Consider the following 23,732-nt stretch of genomic DNA (forward strand, 5'->3'; position numbering starts at 1 on the left):
TGGCTGTTGAGCAGAAATGATTGCATCCAGAGAATAAAATGTGTAACCGTGCTGTGCTCCGTGCGTCCGGCAGCTCGGGGGGGATCTGTCCCAAACCTCCATCCCAGTGGGGTGGAAATGGATGGGGATCCATCCCAAACTCCCCTCAGCATGGGGTTTATGTTATTTCATTGATTCTTCTTCTCCTACCTGCAAGCAAAGTGCCCAAATTGCTGCCAAACTCCACCAAAATGGTGCTGCTGGGCCCTGAGGGGCCGCCCTGGGTTAATAATTGGTGTAGACCCCATGTGTGGGATTCACGTTCACGGAACAGAGAAACGTAATTCTCTCCCGGGATTTTTCCCGGGGAAGGCAGTGAGAAGCTTTTGGCTGTTGAGCAGAAATTATTACATCCAGAGAATAAAATGTGTAACCGTGCCGTGCTCCGTGTGTCCGGCAGCTCGGGGGGAATCAGTCCCAAACTCTCCCCGGGAATTCACATCCCTGAGGGGGCGTGAGGGAGGGGATGGCACCCGGGAGTGGGGACATTCTTGGGACATGGAGGGGAATTTCCTCACGGAAAGGGCGGCCAGGATTTGGAAGTGGCTGCCCAGGGAGGTCTGGAGTCCGCCTCACCCCTGGAGGTGACAAGGAAGGACTGGACGTGGCACTGAGGGCTCGGGAACAGGTGGATGATCCGGGAGGGATTCTCCAACCTAAATTCTGTCAGCACAGGGCAAGTAGGAAAATCAGGGCCCTGTTCGCTTCACAGGGAAAAGATGTGTCCCCTTTTTGAGGATTTTTGAAATACGGGGAAGCGAAAAAACAGCAAAATCCACCCCCGCTCCGCCTCAGGCGCCCGCCCGCCCTCTCCCTTCCCGTCCGGGGGATGAAGCCACTTCCGGCCGCTATCTTGGTAGCCGGCGCCATCTTTGAGCTGGGCGCCGGGACACGGCGACGGTGGCGGTGGGCCCCGCAGATCGCGGAAGGATGGAGAAACACGGCCCTGTTCGCTTTACAGGAAAAAGCTCTGTCCCCTTTTTGAGGCTTTTTGAACGGCGGGGAAGCCAAAAAACCAGGAAAATTCTCCCCCGTTCCCCCTCAGACCCTCCCTCTTCCGTTCGGGCTGGTGAAGCCACTTCCGGGCGCCATCTTGGCTGAGGGCGCCATCTTTGAGTTGGGCATCGGGACACGGCGGCGTTGATGACAAATCGCGGCAGGATGGAGAAACACAATCCTGTTCACCCCACAGAGAAAAGTTTTTCCCTCTTTTTGATGCTTTTTAAAGCGCGGGGAAGCAAAACGCAGCAAAATTCACCCCCGTTCCGCCTCAGAGCCCCTTTTCTTCCTGTGGGGCGGGTGAAGCCATTTCCGGCCGCCATCTTGGCAGCGGGCGCGTTGAGGCTGCGCGCGCGCCGGGCGCCATCTTTGAGCCGGGCACCGGGGACACGGCGGCGGCGGCGGCCCCGGCGGAGCGCTGCGACAGCGACACGGCGGCCCCCGGGGGCTCGGTAAAACTTCCTGACCGACCGTAAATAGAGCGCTTCGGAGCCCCGCGGCGGCTGGTGGGAGATGGGGAGGAACAGGCGGGGGGTGGTGCTGGCTCAGCCCCGGCTCCTCCGCAAGGCCGCGCGTCCCCCGCGCTGTCCCCACAGCGGGAGGGGGGACGTTGAGGGGCGAGTAAATGGGGTTAGGGGGGAATAAAGCCGGGTTTAGAGGGGGATAAAGCTGGGATTAGGTGGGAATAAAGCCGGGGTGAGGTGGGTTTGCTCCCCCGGGGCTTTGGGGAGGGGGAGCTGCGAGCCCGGGGTAGGCCCGAGGCCTTTCCTTAGCGCTCGTCCCCTCTCCAAATTTGCGATCCCAGCTCAGGTGTTTTCTAAATCTCCTCATTTTCACATCAAACCTCCTTTTTTCCTGTTGTAGCAACGCGTCTGAGGGGCATTTCTAACGTAGTCACCTCATTCCTGCTCATTCCCTAAAGGAACTTCAGGAGCTGAGTAACTCTGGACGCAGCCGGGCTGAATTCCTCCCGGAGGTTGTTAAAAACAACGCGAATCCGTGAATTTTTGGGGTGTTTTTTCTTGTTTTGTTAAGGGTTATTCCTCCCGGAGGTTGTTAAAAACAACCCGATTCCCTGAATTTTTGGGTTTTTTTTTTCCTTGTTTTTTTAAAGGGTTCTGTTTTCTGACGTAGATTTTTGTTATGGAAACGCCAAAAAAGAAAATTTTGTTGTTGTTGTTGTTGTTGTTGAAGGGATCAGAGCCTCCAGGTTATTCCCAGAATTGCACTCAAGGTTGCACTTCCTAAATAAACCCCGGCTTTGTTTGGCTGTAAAAAATAGAAATAAATAAAAGAGGATTTCCTGGGAAATAAAGGATTTTGGGGTTGAATTTGGGCACTGGAGTTTCCCAGGTAAAACTTCCTTGTGGTGTAATTTCCCAGCTCTAAAGACATTTTTCCAAGGTGAAATCCAGGGAAAATCAAAATTTTTTGGGGGGATTTAAGAAAATATTCCCTTGAGGGGAAGAAATTGTCACAGGAAATCGCTGCCAGGCCTTGGGGTGGAGCTCAGAAATACAGAAGAAAAAAATAAATTGAGTTTTCTTTAATTATTCCTGTTTTATTTAAGAGTGAATGGAGCAGCTTCCCTTGGTTTGGGGTCGATTCCTGAGGAGGAAAAGCTGGAGGAGAGAGAAAAAGTTGAGAAAAAATGGCCCAAAAAGGGGTTAAAATGTGGAATTCCTGATGCTTTTCCTTCTGTGTCACCTGGTAAACAGGAGATGAATCATCAAAGGAATTTCAGGCACAAATGAAGCAGCAGGAGAAGCTTTTCCAGGGAAATTTGGGGGTTTGAAATCCAGGAATTCCTCACAGGGAGGTGCAGGAAAACTTCTTTATTTTCCCTTTGAAAAGAAAAAAAGTTATAGTTATGTTGTTTTTTTGGCATGGTTTTTTGCTGACCCTCAGCTGCTGCATTTTTTATTTATTTGATTTTTTTATAAATAATTGGTTTCAAAAAGGATTTTACTACAAAAAATTTAATTGAATTCTGCACAAAAAAAGTGTTTAAAATTCTCATTAATTTGAATTCACTCCAGACCTGCTGAGTGCACCAGAGTTACTCATTTTTATTCTGTTTTTTTTTATTTACCACCTCGACACCAGTTTTAAATTTGACCAAGAAAGGTTTTTAATGAAGTTTTTTAATAATTAAATCACCTTGATGAAGTTTAGACCTTGGAGGGGTTTCTGGGGGGAGGTTTGGTTGATTCTTTTTTCTGTTGTTGTTGTTTATTTTTCAAGGTTTTATTCCAATCCTTTAAACGAGATTCAGACTGAACTGAAATATGGCAAAACGTGGAAAGGCAAAAAACTGATTTAATTCCTAAAAGAATTCAATCTGAAGGGATTTTCTTTCCCCCTCAGGGTGGTGGATGTAGGAATGTTGCATTTTTAGGTGTGGAAAATACCTGAGGAAAGGAAATTCCACCTTCCAGCCTGGGAATTCCTCCTGCTTTGGGTTGGAATTCTGCTTTTCTCACCCCTCACTCCCAGGATTTCAGTGGTGCCTTCAGCAAACCGAAGAATTCAGGCTTGAAATTCGATTTTTAACACCCAAGAACATTGGGGAAAACACCTGGGAAAACTTGAACTTCCACCAGAAGGAGCTCCAGGAGTTTTTAGGAGTAGATTCCCTGGAATATCCATGAGGCAAAATCTGATTTTGAAGCTCCAAAAGTGAATTTAACCCCGTGGAGATGGAAGAACAGGAGGGAGCCCTGCACTTAAATCCTCTTTTATTCCCTTTGTCAAACAGTCAAAAACAGCAAAAAAACCCCATAATTAATATGAGAACCCAACTTTTCCTCTCTTTATTTTAGATTTGGGAAAATTCCCTGGCCAAAAAAAAAAAAAAATTCCTGGAAAATTCACAAAATTTCCTTTGTGTGAGTAAAAGGTTCCAACTGTTTCTTCTTAAGCTGTAAAGAACAATTTCATTGAGTTTTGTCAGAAATCCTTTGCACAGAAATGTCAGGGGGGTAAAATTGATTTTTATTTGGATTTTAGCTGGTTTGGTTGCAAGGTTGTGTGGGAAAGAACCCTAAAAATCAGATTTTTAGAAGAATATCCAAAATTAAAAGTGTGATTCACATGAAAAAAACGCTGAATAAATTAATTTTTGGTGGCACCCAAACCCCAATCAGCTGCTGAATTGGAGCTAATGATGGATGAATGATTAGGGAACAGCACAAATGGCAAAATTGGGAAATTTGCTGAAAATTCCTGCCCCAAATTCCCAAACAATTCCTTGGCTGAGGGTTGGGGATGGGTGAGTTTGTCCCTGTGCTGTCCCCATGTCCCCAAATCCCCTCTCACCGCCCTCACCTCATCCAAAACCCCCCAAATCATCTCATTTTCCTCCCAATCCGAGTTTGATGGGCAAAAATTCTGATTTTTTTTGCTGCTTTTCCCCTTGTTCTGCTGTCCCTGCCTCCTTTGGGGTGTGTATAAACACATTTCTGGGTTTATACACACAAATTTGGGGTTTTTTTGGTTTTATTTTTGCTGTACAGGTCATAAATATGGGGGAAGGTTTTTGTGTTTTCTTAATAGGTGAAGAAATCTCAGAAGACCCGAAATTGCAACTTACTGAATTAAATATTAAAAAAAAATTAAAAAAAAAATTAGAAATTTCCCCAGCTGTGGAAGATGGAGCCTCATTTTTGCAGCCACTTTGAATCCTGAGTTCATCTTTAAAAAAAAAAAAAAAAAAAAGGCGCTGGGGCTTTTTTTAAAAACTTTTTTGTTGGTTTTTTATGTCTTTTTTTTTTTTATTGGAAGAGCTAAAATATCCCTGGCTGTCTGCAGTGTGCCAGATTTGCAATGGACTCAATTCCTCCATTAGATTGTTCTGAGAGCACCTCAGAGTTTGGAATTGTTGGCTGAGAGGTTCCCTTGGAATTGTCAGGAGGAAAAACAAAACAAAAAAAAAGCAAACAAAAAACAAAAAGGCAAAATTCAAAAATTCTTTCTGCCCCTTTGTTATTCATTCACGGACTCCTTCGGCCTACAGGAGAGGGGAACTGCATGGCTGGGAAGATCAAAGCCTGTGCTCAACGTGGCCAGGTGGGTGAGCTCCAGAATGCCCTGGGATGGAGGGAAAATGCAGGGGGATCAGGGAGAAAATCAGGGGAAAATCCCCCTGGGATTGGGGGGAAAATCCGCTGGGATTTGGGGAAAAGTGCCCTGGGATTAGGGGGAAAATCAGGAAAAAATCTCCTGGGATTGGGGGGAGAATCCTGCTGGGGATTGGAGGGAAAATCCCCCTGGAATCAGAGGGAAAAATGCCCTGGGATTGAGGGAAAAAAATGCCCTGGGATTGAGGGAAAAAAGTCCCCTGGGATTGGGGGAAAATCCCCTGGGATCAGGGAATAGGATCAGGGGAAAATCCCCATGAGATGGGGGAAAAAATCCCCCTGGGATAGAGGAGAAAAATGCCCTGGGATTGAGGGAGAAAATCAGGTGAAAAAATCCCCTGGGATTGGGGAAAATCCCTCTGGAATCTGAGGGAAAAATTTTGTGGGATTGAGGGGTAAAAACTCCCCTGGGATTGGGGAAAAATCCCCTGGGATCAGGGAATGGGATCAGGGGAAAATCCCCATGAGATGGGGAAAAAATCCCCCTGGGATAGAGGGAGAAATCCCACTGGGATAGAGGAGAAAAATGCCCTGGGATTGAGGGAAAAAATCGGGGGGAAATCCCCTGGGATTGGGGAAAATCCCCTGGGATTGGGGAATGGGATTTGGGGAAAAAATCCCCCTGGGATGGGGGAAAAAATCCCCTGGGATCAGGGAAAAATCCCCTGGATTTGGGGAAAAAAATCCCCTGGGATTGAGGGAAAAATGCCCTGGGAATGTGGGAAAATGCCCCTAGGATTAGAGGAAAAATCCTCTGGGATCAGGAAAAAAATCCCCCTGGATTTGGGGGAAAATCCCCTGGGATTTGTGTTAATAGTGTAATTTTGAAAAAATAGATGATAATAATAATAATAATATTAAAATATTTCTTTGCTTTATTATTAAAACATCCCTGTATCATTGCTGACTCAAAATTACACCCAGTTTTTGAAGAGGTTCCTCTCTTTTGAGTTACCCCCTAAGTTTTTGGGTCTCACCCTAATTTTTCTCTACCTCAAGACCCAGAACTCTTATTAAGGTCACAAATTACAATTTCTGCTGCATTTTCGGCCAAATCTGACTAAAAACTTGTTTTAAAAAAAATGAAATTTTCAACAAATTCAGCTTCATCTTTATACCCAGCTGATTTCAACCCACTGCCTCCTTCCAAAACCAAATCAATGACCAGGAAACAACTCTAAAAACCCCAATTTTTATTCTCCAGGGTTACTTTTAAAAAGAAGCTGTCAGAGCTAAGCCAGGAGAATCCTTTGAGAAGCCAATTCCTGCCCAGGCTGGAGGAGAGAGAGCCCTGGGAGGAGCAAACCCTGAGCAGAGAGTGAGGATCCCTGCAGCATGTCCAGCCAGGGGGATGACTGCTACTTCTACTTCTACTCCACCTGCAACAAGGTGAGTCCCTGGAGCCCCTCCTGCCCTGCCTGGGCTCTCAGCAGGGAGAGGGAGAGGCAGGAAATCAATTCCTCATTAATTAATTAATTATTGGTTATTGTTTCAGCTCCCAGTTATGAAATCTGGGTGGTTTTTTTCTTTATTGTTTAACCTGGGTCCTTTTCCCCTCCCATTTTTTGAACCTGTGTGTTTTTTTCCTTTCCAACCCATTTTTTTAAGCTGTGTCATTTTCATTCAGATCCAATTTCCTCTGGAATCCCTCATTCCCTGCCTGGCCTCTGAGCAGGGAGAGGAAGGAAATCAATTCCTCTTCATACATTGATTAATTCATTATTGATTATTGATTCATTGTTCAGCTCCCAGTTCTGAAAACTGCATTTTTCTTCCCTTTCCAACCCTATTATTTTTTAACCTGGGTGCTTTTCCCATCCCATTTTTTAATCTGGGTTTTCCCATTTTTTAATCTTTTCCCATCCTATTTTTTAACCTTTGTGCTTTTCCCATCCCATTTTTAACCCTGTCCTTTTCCCATCCCATTTTTTAAGCTGTGTGCTCTTCCTTTTCAACACCATTTCTTTTTTAACCTGTGTGTTTTTCCTATCCCATTTTTAACCTTTGTCCTTTTCCCATCCCATTTTATCCCATTTTTAACCCATGTCCTTTCCCCATCCCATTATTTTTTAACCTCTATAATTCTCTTTCCCAAACCCATTTCACCTTTGAAACTGAGTGGGTTTTGCCCCATTATTTTGCAAATTTCCTATGAATTTCATGGAGATTCTTGTTCCTTCCCCCATTTTTTGCCGATTTCTGTGAATTTCAGGGAGATTCCTGTTCCTCCCCCCATTTTTTGCTAATTTCCTGTCCTTTTCCCATCCCATTTTTTAAGCTCTGCTTTTCCCATCTCATCTTTCAAACTGAGTGGGTTTTGCCCCATATTTTTGCTGATTTCTGTGCTTTCCAGGGAGATTCCTGTTCCATTCTTTGCTGATTTCTGTGATTTCCAGGGAGATCCCTGTTTTATTCTTTGCTGATTTCTGTGAATTCCAGGGAGATTCCTGTTTTATTCTTTGCTGATTTCTGTGCTTTCCAGGGAGATTCCTGTTTTATTCTTTGCTGATTTCTCTGCTTTCCAGGAAGATCCCTGTTTTATTCTTTGCTGATTTCTGTGAATTCCAGGGAGATTCCTGTTTTATTCTTTGCTGATTTCTGTGCTTTCCAGGGAGATTCCTGTTTTATTCTTTGCTGATTTCTGTGCTTTCCAGGGAGATTCCTGTTTTATTCTTTGCTGATTTCTGTGCTTTCCAGGAAGATCCCTGTTTTATTCTTTGCTGATTTCTGTGAATTCCAGGGAGATTCCTGTTTTATTCTTTGCTGATTTCTGTGCTTTCCAGGGAGATTCCTGTTTTATTCTTTGCTGATTTCTCTGCTTTCCAGGGAGATTCCTGCTCCTTCCGGCACTGCGAGGCCGCCCTGGGCAGCGAGACCGTCTGCACCCTGTGGCAGGAGGGCCGGTGCTTCAGGAATGTCTGCAGGTTCAGGCACATGGAAATCGATGTGAGTGTCCCCCAAAAACCCCTCAACACCCCAAAAATCACTGCCAGAACAGGGGGATAAATGTCCTTTCCCAGCAGGGATTTTGTTACCAGGAAGGAGGGGAAAAAAATCAATTTTTAAGGTGTTTTACAGCAGGAAATGTTTGTGAGAAATTATGTTATTCCCAAATTTTTTGCACTCTTTAAATGTGGTGGGAAACAAATTCCTGGGAGCTGGGATTCTCCCACAAAAATTTTTATCCTGAGCTCTTGGAATTTCTGGGAGCTGGAATTCTCCACCAGATTTTTTTTATCCTGAGCTCTTGGAATTCTTCTTGAATTTTTTATCTTGAGCTCTTGAAATTCCTGAGAGCTAGAATTTCCCCCAGATTTTTTATCCTCAGCTCTTGGAATTGTCCAGGATAGGGAGAAAAAACAAAAGATGGGAAGGAGCTAAAGCTCTGAAAGATAAATTCAGATGGATTTCACCAGCAATTGAAATTTGAAAATTAACATTTTCCTCTGTGAATAATCCCATTATTTTGGATTTTGTATTAATTTAACTTAATTTAATTTAACAGTGTCCTGCCTTTTCCAGCTGAATGCTAGGAAAAAAAAAATCCAGCTAAATTCCATTTTCCACTCTTTCATTTTTAGCTTGGATTTGTGGTTTTTCCTACAAATATTTTTAGCTTGAATTTGTTTTTTTTTCCCCCAGAAAAAGCGCAGTGAGATCGCCTGTTACTGGGAGAACCAGCCTGGGGGCTGCCAGAAGCACAACTGTGCATTCCACCACACCAAGGGCAGATATGTGGATGGGCACTTCCTTCCCCCCAGCAAAAGTGAGTGTTCAACTTCCTTTTCCTCAAAATATCCCAAGAATTCGTGCTGAATATCCCAAGAATTCTTGCTGAATATCCCAAGAATTCTTGCTGAATATCCCAAGAATTCTTGCTGAATATTCCATGAATTTACCTGCACAGGCTCCTCCTTCCCCTGAGAAAAAATGAGTTTTCCACTTACAGAACTGAATCCAGCAGCGTTCTGTTCTCAAATTTTCAATTTTAGGCTCAAAATTTGGAATATTTTTCATTTCCAGCCAGGGGGAATGGACTGAAATTATAACTTAAATTTTTTTTCCACTCTCTGTGCTTGATGATTTTTGCTTTTCAAGTTTCCTTTTCCTTTTTCCTTTAATCCCTTTATGGGTGTGGAATACAGAACTGAATCCAGAGGTGTTTTGTTCTCAAATTCACACCATTTGGGGTAAAAATTTGGGATATTTTTCCTTTCCAGCCACTCTTCCAAGCCCCCCTGAGGCTGCAGAGGACGAGGTGAAGATGGTGCAGCTGCAGCAGAACAAACTCTCGGTGCAGTCCAACCCCTCCCCGCAGCTCCGGGGGGTGATGAAAGTGGAGAACTCGGAGAATGTCCCCAGTCCCACCCATCCCCCCGTGGTCATCAACGCTGCAGATGATGATGAAGATGATGATGGTGAGAAATCTCAAGTTTATTGTAAATATTTCTGCTTTAAATCGAGGTATAAAGTACCAAATTTGACATTTAAGCTGTAGAAAAGAGTAGTAATTTTTAAATGAAGTGTTTTTGTTAAATCCCTCCTCCATAAATGATTTTATCCTGGGTTTGATTTTCCCTTCCAGACCAGCTTTCTGAAGAAGGAGAAGAAACCAAAACCCCAGTCCAGCCCCCACCCACAGAGACCCACAACGGCCTGAGGGTGATTTCCACCAGGAAATCCAATCCCAGTGCAAAACCAGGTGTGGAATTGGGGAGTTAAAATCAAAATAGTCCTAAAATAACACAGAGCCCAGGGATGCTGAAGGGAGTCCAGGAGTTCCTTCCCACCCAGGCAGGGAAAAACCTCCTGGTTTGGTTGTGTGGGGAAAATAGAGAAAAGGGGAGTGGGGAGGGGCTCAGGAGGAGTTGGGAGAGTTTAAAGAGTAAAGCTGGAATTTAAAGAGTTAAAAGTGGAGTTGAAATGTCTGAAAAGGCCCCGTCAGGCATTGTGGAAATCCAGATCCAAGGAATTCAGGGATCTTGAATCCCTGTCCATGACTCTGTGCTCAAAAGTGTGGATTTTCCCTTGGAGGGTGAAAAAAGCTGCCAGTTTTCCAAAATCCCTCCTGGTCTGGGGCTTTTTAACTCCTGGGGGGTGTTGGGAGGGTTTATTCCCAATATTCTGGGAAGGATTTACTCAATTTCCTGAACTACTCTGTGCTTCCAGATGACAACTTAAATTTTGGAATAAAAACATTGGAAGAGATCAAACTGAAGAAACTCAAGGAGAAAGCCAAAAAACAAGGTGGTGAGTTAATATCCCTAAACCCCCTCCTTATCCTCCTGCCTTCTCTTCATCCTTGGCTTTAATCCTGATTTTCCTTGGATTATTTACAAGGAATTAAATTTGTTTCACTGGCAGCTGGTTTTCCTGCTTGGAATTCCAAGGAAAATTGCTAAATATTCTGATTTTTCCCTGTTTTTCCACGCAGAAGGTCCTTCAGGAGTGGCTGTGGATCCTCTCCAAGCCCGGAACATTCCTGTGCCAGAGAAGGAAAACGTCAGGACTGTGCTGAGAACTGTGACCCTCTCCTCCAAGGAAGGTAATCCCAAAATTCCCATCCCACAGCCCCTAAATCTATTGATTGATCATTAGGATAATTATCTTAATAATCCTGAGATGGTTAATTAGGATAATTGTCCTGATAATCCTGGCTGCCCTTTCCTGATTGGAATTTTAAATGTTGTCATGGTTGAGTTGGAAAAAATGGGAATTTTTGTAGGTGTTGAGTTTGGTTGGGATTAAAGTTCCAATTTTCCTTCCAGTCCTTTAATTCCTGTGCTTTGGCAGCCAGAAAATGATTTTTTTTTTTGATAAAGGGATTTTTTGGTGCACTGAAAAGATGATTCCTTGTTTTAGGGGAGGACCCTGTGATCCAGCTGAATCTTCCTGACAGACTGGGGAAAAGGAAAACCCTCATGGGTGAGAGCTTTTTGTGAAATATTTCCATCAAATCCAGCAAATTCTCTTAGCAACTAAAAACCAAAACCGTTCCAAATTCATCTGGGAGGATTCAGGTTCCTGCAGAGGAATATTCTGAAAGAATTTCTCATTTTGTGCCTTTTTAAAGGTGGGAAAACTTTCCTTCCCCTGAGGAGGAACATTGCTGACAGGCTGGGGAGGAAGGCAGAGCTGCAGGAAAACTCTGAAAAGGCCCCAAAAAGAGGCACAGGTACCAAAATTTGGATTTTTCCAGCTGGAATTTGTGTCCAGCTGTTCTACTTGATATTTTCTGTCCATCTTTTCCCTTTGGATTTTCTATTCCTCCTTTTTTCTCTTGCTTCTTCTTGAACATTGCTTGAGACTTCAAGGTCACTCTGAGGTGCTCCCCTGTCTCATTTCCCACCTAAAATTGGGATTTTTGCCACTTTTTAAAATTTTTTTCTCTTTTTTTTTAGTCCAAGTCCTGAAGTCCCTGAAGGAGAGGCTGGGGCTGCCCTCTGAGCAGAGCAGCACTGAGTCAGGTAAAAATTAGATTTTAAATATCCCTTCTTTTGTTTTTTTACTTCCCAAGAACTCCCATGCAGCCTTAAATTGTTGTTTTTAAAGGAAAACTGGCTCTGATTTTCCAAATCCAAGTGATTTAAAGGAGGGGGAGAAGTTTCTTGTTCAGGGAATTGGGATTGTTGAGCCCTGAAGAGGAGGAATTTTGGGGTGATCTCCTTGTGGCCTGAAGGGAACCTGCAGGAAAGATGGAGAGGGAATATTCCCAAGGAATGGAGGGACAGGATTTAGGGAGTGATGGGGTTGGATGGGATTTTGGGAAGGAATTGCTCTCTGGGAGGGGCTGGGATGGAATTCCCAGAGGAGCTGTGGCTGCTCCATCCCTGAGAGTGTCCCAGGCCAGGTTAGACAGTGGATAAAAAGAATAAAATGGGTAAAATTGATCAAATTACACCCTGGGATGGTGGGAGGTGTCCCTGCCCGTGGGATTGGATGATCCCTTCCAACCCAACCCATTCCAGCATTCCCTGGGCTGCTTTGGATGGGATTTTGGGAGGAAATCCTTCCCTGGAATTCCCAGGGAATCTGTGGCTATCCCTGGGAGCCCCCAAGGCTGGATGGGGTTTGGAGCACCCTGGCACCACGGGGTGGGACTGGGATGATCCTTAGGATCCTCCAGCCCAAACCATTCCAGGATTCCATAAAAAAATCCCAATTTCAGCACTCCTGACTTATTCCCAGAGAATCTGTGGCTGCCCCATCCCCAGGAGTGCCCAGGCCAGGTTGGAGCAGCCTGGGACAGGGAAGAGGTTCCCTGGATGATCCTCAAAGTCCTTCCAACCCTGAGAGCCCTCAATCCCAAATTCCCTCAGTGCTGGGAGGAATTCTGGAGATTTTTCCCCCTCCTCGATCTCCCTTTCATTCCTGGCTCGGGTTTTTCTGCCTTCAGACAAAGCTGCCAAGCCCATCGAGGAGATCAGAGTGAAAACCCTGGAGGAAATCCGCCTGGAGAGAGCCAACCAGAGGAGAGGAGAACCCCCAGCCAAGATCCCAGGAGAAGGAAGGAAAACAGAAGATCCAAATTTAGGAGCAAAACCCTCCCCTGCTGCCCGCAGCAAATCCCTGACGGGAGCCCTGGTGGAAAAAAACCACAAAAGGGTGGGAGAGGAGAAGGAAAAACCCGAGGAATTCAGCAGCAGGGCCAGAAGCGAGGCTGATCCCAGGAAACAGAACATTCCTGCTCCAGCTGGGGCAGGCAGGGTGCAGCTGGCAGAGGCTGGGAGAGCCAAAGGAGCTGGAGAAGTTCGGATCAAAACCCTGGAGGAGATCAAGAGGGAGAAGGCGCTGAGGCTGCAGCAGAGCGGGGAGAAGCTGCGGGCGGCGCCTGGCCCGGGAGAGGCCGCCCTGAGGGGCAGGAAACTGCTGAGGGTCACCAAGCTCCTGGGTGAGCAGGGATCCTCCCCTGGGAGAGCTCACTGGCCTTGGGAATTTGGATTCCTGCTGGGAATTTTGCTTCCTTCACCCCCCTGGGGGTTGTGATTGTCCTTGGGGATTGTGCTCCTCCTTGGGAGTTCTGCTCCTCCTTGGGGATTGATTCCCCTTGGGGATTCTGCTCCTCCTTGGGAATTGTGCTCCTCCTTGGGGATTGATTCCATTTGGGAGTTTTGCTCCTCCTTGGGAGTTTTGCTCCTCCTTGGGAGTTTTGCTCCTCCTTGGGAGTTTTGCTCCTCCTTGGGAGTTTTGCTCCTCCTTGGGAGTTTTGCTCCTCCTTGGGAGTTTTGCTTCCCCTTGGGAGTTTTGCTTCCCCTTGGGAGTTTTGCTTCCCCTTGGGAGTTTTGCTTCCCCTTGGGAGTTTTGCTTCCCCTTGGGAATTTTGCTTCCCCTTGGGGATTCTGCTCCTCCTTGGAAGTTCTGCTCCTCCTTGGGGATTGATTCCATTTGGGAGTTGTGCTTCCTCTTGGGAGTTGTGCTTCCCCTTGGGGATTGATTCCATTTGGGAATTTTGCTTCTCCTCCTTGGGAACTGATTCCCCTTGGGAGTTTTGCTTCCCCTTGGGAGTTTTGCTTCCCCTTGGGAGTTTTGCTTCCCCTTGGGAGTTTTGCTTCCCCTTGGGAGTTTTGCTTCCCCTTGGGGATTCTGCTCCTCCTTGGGAATTCTGCTTCTCCCTGGGAGGTTCTGCTTCCCTTTGGGAATTCTTCTCCTCCTTGGGGATTGTGTTTTCCCCTTGGGAATTGTGCTGCCCCTTGGGAATTGTGGTTTAATTTCCCTCCTTTTTTTCTGCCTTGGATTTGTGTGGTGGAATCTTGGCAGTGCTGGAATCCATCCCATTCCCCTTTGGAATATTGTTTGGGAAGGATTTATCCATTTCTGAGCAATAACAATAATAATAATAGTAATGATGATGATACTCCATGGTGGGACTGAAGGAGACAGAAAATCCTGCAGGAATTGCTTCCTGTTAATAAAAATAGGACAAAAACCCCCCCAAGAAAACAACAAAAAACCAATTTTTGGATGTTTTTCTTGGTTTAAAGCACCTGGAAGAGAAGAAAAAATGATTGTGGAGCTGAACAAACCTTCCTCCAAAAGTGGCTCTGCCCCTGCTGAAGTGAGTCTGAACAAATTTATAACAATTAATTTCACCTTTCTGATTAACCCTTCCCATTTCTGATCGATTCTTCACATTCCCATAGATTTTTATTCCCTGTATTTTTCCCCTAAAAACCCTCTTGGTGTTTTTTTTCCCCCTGTCAGAATTCAGGGAATTCTGGAATTCAGGTGAAGAGCCTGGAGGAAATCATGTGGGAGAAACGGCAACAGAAACAGCGACAGGAGGAGAAACTGCAGCAGGGAGCTGGGGCAGTTCCAGCTGAAATCCAGGAAAAAATCCAGGATAAAAACCAGGAAAAAACCCCAGGATCAGGGAGCCCCGAGGCTGCTGTGGGGTCAGCCCAGCTGGGCAGGAGGAGAGGAGGAAAAGCCCCCGAGGATGGAGTGGGGACCCCAGAGAAGGAGAAAAAGGGAGCTCAGCTGCCCGAGAGGAGAGGCAGAGGTGGGGCTGGGGATGGGGATGGGCTTTAGGGGAATGGTCTGTGTGGGGTTTAGGGGAATGTTCTGTGTGGGGTTGGGGTTTGTGGGAATGGTCTGTGTGGGGTTGGGAATGGTCTGTGTGGGGTTGGGGTTTAGGGGAATGGTCTCTGTGGGGTTGGGGTTTAGGGGAATGGTCTGTGTGGGGTTGGGGTTTGTGGGATGGTCTGTGTGGGGTTGGGGTTTAGGGGATGGTCTGTGTGGGGATGGGAATGGTCTGTGTGGGTTTGGGATTTAAGGGGAATGGTCTGTGTGGGTTTGGGATTTAAGGGGAATGGTCTGTGTGGGTTTGGGATTTAAGGGGAATGGTCTGTGTGGGGTTGGGGTTTAGGGAATGGTCTGTGTGGGGTTGGGGTTTATGGGAATGGTCTGTGTGGGTTTGGGGTTTATGGGAATGGTCTGTGTGGGGCTGGGAATGGTCTGTGTGGGATTGGGGTTTATGGGAATGGTCTGTGTGGGGTTGGGGTTCTGGGATGGGGTGGAGTTGGGGTTTGTGGGATGGTCTGTGTGGGGTTGGGAGTTGTGGGAAATGTTCTCGGGTTGGGCTTTAGGGGAATGGTCTAGGCTTGGGTTTATGGGGATGCTCTGGGGTTGGGGTTTATGGGAATGCTCCATGTGGGGTTGGGGTTTAGGGAGCTCAGCTGCCTGGGAGGAGAGGCAGAGGTGGGGGCTTGATAAAGGGGTTTGATAGACAAAGGGATTTGATTGCTAAAGGGCTGATAAAGAAAGGAATTTGATAGATAAAGGGATTTAATAAATAAAGGGATTCCATAAAGGGGTTTGCTTGATAGAGGAAGGGATTTGATTGATAAAGGGATTTAATAAATAAAGGGATTCCATAAAGGGGTTTGATTGATAAAGGAACAGATTGGATTGATAAAGGAAGGGGTTTGATTGATAAATTTTCCCCTCCTTTACCCTTTTTTCCCTCCTTTTCCTCCATCCCAGCCAAGTCCAAGGTGTGCCTGAAGCCTCTGGATGCCAAAGCCCCTCCCAAGCAGCCCCTGAAGAGGAAGGGCCCCGAGGGCCACCCCCCTGCTGTGGTGGCAGTGAAGCCACTCAGTGCCACCAGCGGGGACACCCAGGAGTCCCCAGCCAAGGTGAGGCCCCAAATTCCCAAAAATAAACCCTGGAAAGCTGAAATTTTCTCCATCTCTCCCAGCCCTTTTCACCCCGAGGCATCTGCAGAATTCTCTGCTGGGATTTGGGAATATTTTGTCCTTTCTGAGGCAGAAATTCCTTTTAAAAAAACCCCAAATTCCTCCTTTTAGCAATGCCCTGCTTCAGGTGAAGCAGAAAAGGGGAAAATTGGGATATTTTAGATCCTGAACCGTGTCCTGCTCCTCATTGTCAGGTTGTTCCCCCTTCTCCAGAGGACAGCCTGGACTCCAACCCTCGGAGGGAGAATTCCCAGAGCAGGTAACCCCAAATCCCCAATTCCCTTTTCCCTCCTGACCCCAGGGATGGAATGTGGGGTGGGCACCAGGGGGAATCCCAGCTTTGAGGGAAATGAGGCCCAAAATCCTACAGAGGAACCTTTAATTGCAATTAATGTCTGTGCAGCAGAGCTGCTTTGGGGTTCTACAAATGCTGCACTTGGGCACTCCCCAAAACCAATCCTGGACTCCAAAACTGGTCCTGGACTTCCAAAATTGATCTAGCACCCCAAAACTGATCCTGGTTTTCCCAAAACCAATCCTAAACTGCCAGAATTGATCCAGGACTTTGCAGAATTAATCCCAGACTCCAAAACTTTTTCTGGATTTTCCAAAACTGATCCAGGGCCCCAAAAGTGATCCAGAACTTCCCAAAATTGATCCTGAACTGCCAGAACCAATCCAGGAGTTCCCAAAACCAATCCAGGAGTTCCCAAAACCGATCCAGGACTCCCCAAACTAATCCAGGACCACAGAACTGATCCTGGACTCCCCAAATCTAATCCAGGGCCCCCCAAACCCAATCCAGGTCTCCCCAAACCCCATCCAGGCTCCCCCAAACCCAATCCAGGCTCCCCCAAACCCAATCCAGGCTCCCCCAAACCCAATCCCTGGCTCCCCAAAACCAATCCCAGCTCCCCCCAACCCAATCCCTGGCTCCCCAAAACCAATCCCAGCTCCCCCCAACCCAATCCAGGACTCCCCAAACCAATCCCAGCCCCCCCCAACCCAATCCAGGGTTCCCCAAACTCACCCCAGCCCATCCCCACCCTCCCCTCCCCCTGTGAACCCCAATCCTCCCCCTCCCCTCTGTCCCCCCCACACTGACCCCTCCCTGCTCTCTCCCCAGCCCCGAGCTGCAGCCTGGCACCCAGGGGGATTCCCTGGCACAGTCAGAGGTGTCTGGATCTTCCTCCTCATCCTCCTCCTCCTCCTCCTCCTCCCTGGAGGCTCCCCTCAAGCTGCGGCGCCTGAGCTCGGCCGGCGCCGCCAAGGCCTCGCTCTCGGTGGAGGATGACTTTGAGAAGCTCATCTGGGAGATCTCTGGGGGAAAACTGGAGGCAGAAATCGACCTGGATCCAGGCAAGGACGAGGATGATCTCCTGCTGGAACTCTCTGAGATGATTGACAGCTGAGAGGGGAGGTTTTGGAAATTTAAAAAAAAATGGGGGGAAAGATGCGACACCAAAAAAAAAAAAAAAACACCCTAAAAAAGGAAAATTTTCTCCTCACCTCCCAGAAAAATCCTGTAAATGTTGTTGGATCCGTGGAGGAGATGCTGCCCCAGCTGGAAGCACAGTTGGATTGTTAGGATTAGGCAGAGTCTCCTCTCAGTTATCCCAAAATTCCGGGCTGAGTTTGTCCCCCCACGGGACAGGACAGAGCACTTGGAGCGCCCTGAGGGGGGCACAGATCCCATCTCCAGAGCTCCCTCCTGCACAGAGAATCCCAAAAACCCCTGGAGTTACTGTGTCAACTCTGGGAGCCACGGATGGACTCAAGTTTTGGGGGGATTTCAGGGAAAAGAGGCAAAATCTGAGGCAGGATTTTGGACCAAAGCCTGCCAGGGTGAGCCTGGCTCGGGATGATCTGGGGGATTTTTCCTGGGATCCTGCCATGGGGGAAGGCAAAATTCCTCCTGGTATTTGGGGGAAAGGAGAATTGCTTCAAGTGCCTCTGGGTTCTGAGGATTTCTCCCTGCAATGAACCTCCCACATCCAGCTGGGAATCGTTTTGGGAGGGAAAAAAAAAAGCACCTGGAACGTTTCCCCCATGGCTGCTTCCCTCTTTTCCAGCCCCTTGGAGATGGGATTGAGTGAAATCCCCGTGGGGTTTTTCCTTTTTTTTTTAAATTTTGTTTCAGGATTGTTTTGTTTTCTGTAAATATTTTATTCTTCCATTTTATATTTGTATGATTCTATTTAAGGGATTAAAGGTAGGCTGCTCACTGCGTGCTGTCCGTGGGGTTTGTTGTTTTTTTATTTAAGGAATGGCATCAAAGAGCTCGGGAATGCTGAGTGTTAATTAGGAATTAACGAGGCAGAGGAGTGGGGGGACAGCAAAAAATCCTGAGGGAGAGGGGAAGGGTCTGAGAGGGATTTGGGAAAGGTTTGGAGAGAATTGTGAGGGAGATGGGAAGGCCTGGAGAGTCCTGAGGGAGCTTTGGGAAGGGTTTGGAGAAATCTGGAAAGGGTTTGGAGAGTCCTGAGGGAACCAGGGAAGGGTCTGAGAGAACTTTGGGAAGGGTTTAGAGAGAATTGTGAGGGAGCTGGGAAGGCCTGGAGAGTCCTGAGGGAACCAGGGAAGGGTTTGGAGAAATCCTGAGGGAGCTGGGAAGGGTTAGGAGGAGCTGAGGGAGCTGGAAAAGGGTTTGGAGAAATCTGGGAAGGGTTTGGAGAGTCCTGAGGGAGCTTTGGGAAGGGTTTGGAGAGAATTGTGAGGGAGCTGGGAAGGCCTGGAGAGTCCTGAGGGAGCTGGGAAGGGTTTGGAGAAATCTGGAAAGGGTTTGGAGAAATCCTGAGGGAGCTGGGAAGGGTTTGGAGAAATCCTGAGGGAGAGGGGAAGGGTCTGAGAGAACTTTGGGAAGGGTTTTGAGAGAATTGTGAGGGAGATGGGAAGGCCTGGAGAGTCCTGAGGGAGGTTTGGGAAGGGTTTGGAGAAATCTGGAAAGGGTTTGGAGAGTCCCGAGGGAGCTGGGAAAGGTCTGAGAGAACTTTGGGAAAGGTTTGGAGAAATCCTGAGGGAGCTGGGAAGGGTTTGAAGGAGCTGAGGGAACCAGGGAAAGGTTTGGAGTGAATCTTGAGGTAGATGGGAAAGGGTTTGGAGGAGCTGAGGGAGCTGGGAGGGGCCTGGAGAGAATCCTGAGGGAGATGGAAAGGTTTGGGAAAATCCTGAGGGAGCTGGGAAGGGTTTGGACAAAGCTGGAAAGGGTTTGGAGAGTCCTGAGGGAACCGGGGAAGGGTTTGGAGAGAATTGTGAGGGAGCTGGGAAGGCCTGGAGAGTCCTGAGGGAGCTGGGAAGGCCTGGAGAGTCCTGAGGGAGCTGGGAAGGGGCTCAGCCTGGAGCAAAGGAGGCTCAGGGGGAATTTCTGGCTCTGCACAAGTCCCTGCCAGGAGGGGACAGCCGGGGGGGATTTGGGATCTTATCCCAGGGAACGGGGACAGGAGGAGAGGGAACGGCCATGGGAGATGTTTCGGGGATTTTTTTGCTTCCTTCTTGAGGGACAAATGAACAGGAAAGCTCCGGTGCTGTAGGAGCACAAAAATCACTTTATTTTGAAGTTGGGTGTTTTAGGGCATTGCTCTGAGCCAGGGGAACATTTTTAGGAATTTTTTTTTTCCGGTGAATTGTGGTTATTAAAACCAAATAAAATAATTACATAAAAAAAAAAACACTCAATCTAATACGAGCAAGAAAACCCCCTAGTAACAGCAAAAAAATTCCGATTTATAATTATAAAAAAATAAAAAAAAAAAGGCCGCCCTCATACCGCCAATATCCCACAGTGCTCCGCGCTCCTCATCCCCTCCCACCGCCAATATCCCACAGTGCTCCGCGCTCCTCATCCCCTCCCACCGCCAATATCCCACAGTGCTCCGCGCGGTGCTCTCCCCTCCCACTGCCAATATCCCACAGTGCCCCGCCCCCTCTATCCCCTCCCACCGCCTCTATCCCACAGTGCCCCGCGCGGTACTATCCCCTCCCACCGCCAATATCCCACAGTGCCCCGCGCGGTGCCGCTCCCGTTCCGCCAATATCCCACAGTGCCCCGCGCTCCTCAATCCCCTCCCACCGCCACTATCCCACAGTGCCCCGCGCGGTACTATCCCCTCCCACCGCCACTATCCCACAGTGCCCCGCGCTCCTCATCCCCTCCCACCGCCTCTATCCCACAGTGCCCCGCGCTCCTCAATCCCTTCACACCGCCAATATCCCACAGTGCCCCGCGCGGTGCTCTCCCCTCCCACCGCCTCTATCCCACAGTGCACCGCGCCCCTCGTCCCCTCCCACCGCCTCTATCCCACAGTGCCCCGCGCCCCTCTATCCCCTCCCACCGCCACTATCCCCTCCCACCGCCACTATCCCCTCCCACCGCCATTATCCCCTCCCACCGCCTCTATCCCACAGTGCCCCGCGCCCCTCGTCCCCTCTCACCGCCTCTATCCCACAGTGCCCCGCGCTCCTCGTCCCCTCACACCGCCTCTATCGCCCCGCGGCCCCGCGCAGCCATGGCGTACCGCGGGCAGGGCCAGAAGGTGCAGAAGGTGATGGTGCAGCCCATCGTATCCTGCCGCCAGCGCTCAGGGCGCCGGGGGAGCGCGGGGAGGCTGCGGGGAGCGCGGGCGGGAAGGGAGCGGGGCGGGCGGGTTCCATGGCGGGCACCCTCTGGGTCCCCTCAGGGGTTCGGGTCCCGTCCCGGCCGCGCCCCGCGGCTCTCGGCTCGGCTGTGCCCTTAACGCTCGGCTCCAGAACCTGATCTTCCGCTACCTGCAGAACGTGAGTGCATCACCGCGGGGAGGGACACCCGGTGCCAGCCGGTGCCAGCCCTGCCATGGCAGCGACGCCTTCCCCCGGGCCAGGCTGCTCCAGCCCCGCCAGGGATGGGACGGCCACAGGTTCCCTGGATATTTGCAAGCTGGGAATGAGTCGGGAGTTCTAAAGTGAAATTTTTTATGGGGTTATGGAATGGTTTGGGTTGGAAGATACTAAGCATCATCTCATTCCCAGCCTTGCCATGGCAGGGACACCTTCCACTATCCAGGGGTGCCATTTTATCCTTTTTAAACAGTTTAACCACTTTATCATTTTTATCCATTTTATACATTTTATCCATTTTATCCACTGTCCAACCTGGCCTGGGACACTCCCAGGGATGGAGCAGCCACAACTCCTATGGGAATCCCATCCCAGCCCTTCTGAGGGAGCAATTCCTTCCCAAAACCCCATTAAAACCCATTTTAACCCCATTTAAACCCCATATTAACCCATTTAACCCCATGTTAACCTATTTAACCCCATTTCCATCCTATTTAAATCCCGTTTAAACCCCATTTCCATCCCATTTAAACCCATTTAACCCCATTTCCATCCCATTTAACCCCATTTTGACCCATTTAACCCCATTTCCATCCCATTTAAACCCATTTAACCCCATTTCCATCCCATTTAAACCCCATTTTAACCCATTTAACCCCATTTTTTTCCACTTCATCCCCCCAAACCCCACGCAGTCCCTGCTGCTCCTCCCCCCTGCCATCCCACGGGACATTCCCAGGGGGACCCCCCTGATTTGAGGGTGGGGATGACCCCTGAGCCCCCCAGGGACCCTCCCCGAGGTGTTTTTGGTGCCTTGCAGAGATCCAGGATCCAGGTGTGGCTCTATGAGCAGGTGAACATGAGGATTGAGGGCTGCATCATCGTGAGTGTCACCGTCCCCTTGTCACCCCCCCTGCTCTGGGGTCACCCTTCTGCCCCCTCCCCTCCCCCCAGCCCCTCTCTGCCTTCTTCTCCCCCTGGCAATTGCAGGGTTTGGGGCTTTTGGGGTTTTTTTTTAGGGGGAGTTTCTTGGAGTTTTTTGAGGGCTTTTTTTGTTTTGTATTTGGGTTTTTTGGGGGAAGTTGGGTTTTGGGTTTTTTGGGGGGATTTGGGAGTTTGGGTTTTTTATTTTTGGGGTATTTTTAAGGTGTTTTGGGTGTTTTTGGTTTTTGGGGAGGTTGGGGGGTTTTTTTGTTTGTTTCTTGTGGGTGTTTTGGGGTTTTTATTGAGTTTTTTTGGGGGGGTTTATGATTATTTTTGGGGTGTTGGTGTTTTTTGGTTTTTTGAGCTTTTTTGGTTTGGGGTGTGTTTTTGGGGGGTTTTGGGATTTTTTTGGGGTTTGGGGGATTTTTTAGGAGTTTTTTGGGGTGTCACTGAGGCTGGTGCTGCTCCTGCAGGGCTTTGATGAGTACATGAACCTGGTGCTGGACGATGCTGAGGAAATTCACTCCAAAACCAAATCCAGGAAGCAGCTGGGTAGGGCAGGGGGGAGGGGCAGGAATGTGGGGTCCTGAGTGTCGGGGGGGGACCCTAAAATCCAGGTGGGGGACCTTAAACCCAGGGTTTGGGATTGGGATCCAGGTTTTGGGGCTGGGCTCCAGCTGTGGGGTTGGAATCTGTCTGTGGGATTGGGATCCAGGTTTTGGGGCTGGAATCCAGGTTTTGGGGCCAGGATCCAGGGGTTGGGATTGGGATCCAGCTGTGGTGCCAGCTGTGGGGTTGGGCTTCAGGTTTTGGGACCAGGATCCAGGTTTTGGGGCTAGACACCAGCTGTGGGATTGGGCTGCAGGTTTTGGGTTTGGGATCCAGCTGTGGGACTGAAATTCAGATTTTGGGGCCAGCCTCCAGCTGTGGGATTGGGCTCCAGCTGTGGGATTGGGAATCCAGGTTTTGGGGTTGGCATCCAGCTGTGAAGATGGGATCCAGCTGTGGGATTGGGCTCCAGCTGTGGTGCCAGATGTGGGATTGGGATCCAGGTTTTGGGGTTGGAATCCAGCTGTGAAGCTGGGATCCAGCTGTGGGATTGGGCTCCAGCTGTGGTTCCAGATGTGGGATTGGGCTCCAGCTGTGGCTCCAGGCTGTGGGATTGGGCTCCAGCTGTGGCTCCAGGCTGTGGGATTGGGCTCCAGCTGTGCTGCCAGGCTCCAGCTGTGGTTCCAGCTGTGGCTCCAGGCTCCAGCTGTGGCTCCAGCTTTGCTGCCAGGCTCCAGCTGTGGCTCCAGCTGTGGGATTGGGATCCAGCTGTGGTTCCAGGCTCCAGCTGTGGCTCCAGCTGTGGGATTGGGATCCAGCTGTGGTTCCAGGCTCCAGCTGTGGCTCCAGCTGTGGCTCCAGCTGTGGCTCCAGCTGTGGCTCCAGCTGTGGGGCCGGGCTCCCTCCCCAGGGCTCGCCCCCATCCCGGCGCCGTTGGTTGCAGGTCGGATCATGCTGAAGGGGGACAACATCACCCTCCTGCAGAGCGTCTCCAGCTAGGAGCAGGGAACTGGGAACGGGACTGGGAGCTCTGCAAATCCGGGATCAGCCACGGGGGAGACCCCTCAGCACCTCTGGAATCGTGTTTTGTAGTTTGGGGTTTTCTCTGGGGAATAAAATGGGGTTTTTTAACAAAATCCGGGAATGGGGTTTCAGTCTCGGGGCGGGGGGATTTTTTTTGAGGGTGTTTTTCCCCGTGGGGTTGGATCTGTGGATTCAAGTTTTCCCAGACCAAGCCCTTTCAAAACAATCTCCTCTTCCCCAGATCAACCCAATCTTCCTGAAACCCATCCCTTCTTTCCAAAAACAATCCTTAATTTCCCAGAACAAATCCCTTTCCCCAAAAAAAATCCCATTATCCCAAAACCAATCCGTTCTACCCAAACCAAATCCCTTTTTCCTGAAACCAGTCAAAAAAATCCCTTATTCCTAAAAATAATCCTTTTTTTCCCACAAAACCAATCTCTTTATCCTAAAAAAAATCCTTTTTCCAGACCAGTCCCTTTTCCCCAGTAACAAACCTCTTTATCCCAAAAAGATTCCTTTTTTTTCCCCCAAAACTGATATTTATCCTAAA

General features: G+C 48.7%; 2 protein-coding genes across 5 annotated transcripts; both read left to right on the top strand.

Moving 5' to 3' along the window:
• The first annotated feature begins 1,417 nt into the window (after positions 1-1,417).
• ZC3H11A (zinc finger CCCH-type containing 11A) lies at positions 1,418-18,098 on the top strand. 4 transcript variants are annotated; one of them, XM_084220788.1, is made up of 18 exons: positions 1,418-1,490; positions 1,903-5,106; positions 6,382-6,566; positions 8,004-8,123; positions 8,820-8,943; positions 9,398-9,595; positions 9,763-9,879; positions 10,347-10,427; positions 10,612-10,722; positions 11,040-11,102; positions 11,251-11,352; positions 11,579-11,644; positions 12,574-13,068; positions 14,159-14,232; positions 14,379-14,676; positions 15,660-15,811; positions 16,066-16,130; positions 16,998-18,098. In XM_084220788.1, the coding sequence occupies exons 3-18, from the start codon at positions 6,513-6,515 to the stop codon at positions 17,281-17,283; spliced, it is 2,406 nt and encodes an 801-aa protein (XP_084076914.1). In that variant the 5' UTR covers positions 1,418-1,490; positions 1,903-5,106; positions 6,382-6,512; the 3' UTR covers positions 17,284-18,098. The 4 variants fall into 4 exon arrangements, with proteins under 4 accessions (XP_084076914.1, XP_084076915.1, XP_084076917.1 ...); XM_084220789.1 differs by having other exon boundaries at positions 1,419-2,014; positions 5,054-5,106; XM_084220790.1 differs by having other exon boundaries at positions 1,420-1,490; positions 5,054-5,106.
• A 2,178-nt stretch (positions 18,099-20,276) lies between these two features.
• SNRPE (small nuclear ribonucleoprotein polypeptide E) lies at positions 20,277-23,286 on the top strand. The gene is made up of 5 exons (XM_084220754.1): positions 20,277-20,430; positions 20,618-20,644; positions 21,504-21,566; positions 22,081-22,159; positions 23,100-23,286. The coding sequence occupies exons 1-5, from the start codon at positions 20,377-20,379 to the stop codon at positions 23,153-23,155; spliced, it is 279 nt and encodes a 92-aa protein (XP_084076880.1). The 5' UTR covers positions 20,277-20,376; the 3' UTR covers positions 23,156-23,286.
• The last annotated feature ends 446 nt before the right edge of the window (positions 23,287-23,732 follow it).

Source organism: Fringilla coelebs, assembly GCF_963513975.1.
Source record: "Fringilla coelebs genome assembly, chromosome: 23".
Classification (NCBI taxonomy): domain Eukaryota; kingdom Metazoa; phylum Chordata; class Aves; order Passeriformes; family Fringillidae; genus Fringilla; species Fringilla coelebs.

Bases quoted from the DNA above. Each gene is read 5' to 3' on its own strand.
- ZC3H11A (XM_084220788.1), top strand. From the start codon at position 6,513: ATGTCCAGCCAGGGGGATGACTGCTACTTCTACTTCTACTCCACCTGC. The intron at 13,069-14,158 runs GTGAGCAGGGAT...CTTGGTTTAAAG, and splicing joins GAGGGTCACCAAGCTCCTGG to CACCTGGAAGAGAAGAAAAA. The intron at 15,812-16,065 runs GTGAGGCCCCAA...CCTCATTGTCAG, and splicing joins CCCAGGAGTCCCCAGCCAAG to GTTGTTCCCCCTTCTCCAGA.
- SNRPE (XM_084220754.1), top strand. From the start codon at position 20,377: ATGGCGTACCGCGGGCAGGGCCAGAAGGTGCAGAAGGTGATGGTGCAG. The intron at 21,567-22,080 runs GTGAGTGTCACC...CTGCTCCTGCAG, and splicing joins GGATTGAGGGCTGCATCATC to GGCTTTGATGAGTACATGAA. The intron at 22,160-23,099 runs GTAGGGCAGGGG...CGTTGGTTGCAG, and splicing joins CAAATCCAGGAAGCAGCTGG to GTCGGATCATGCTGAAGGGG.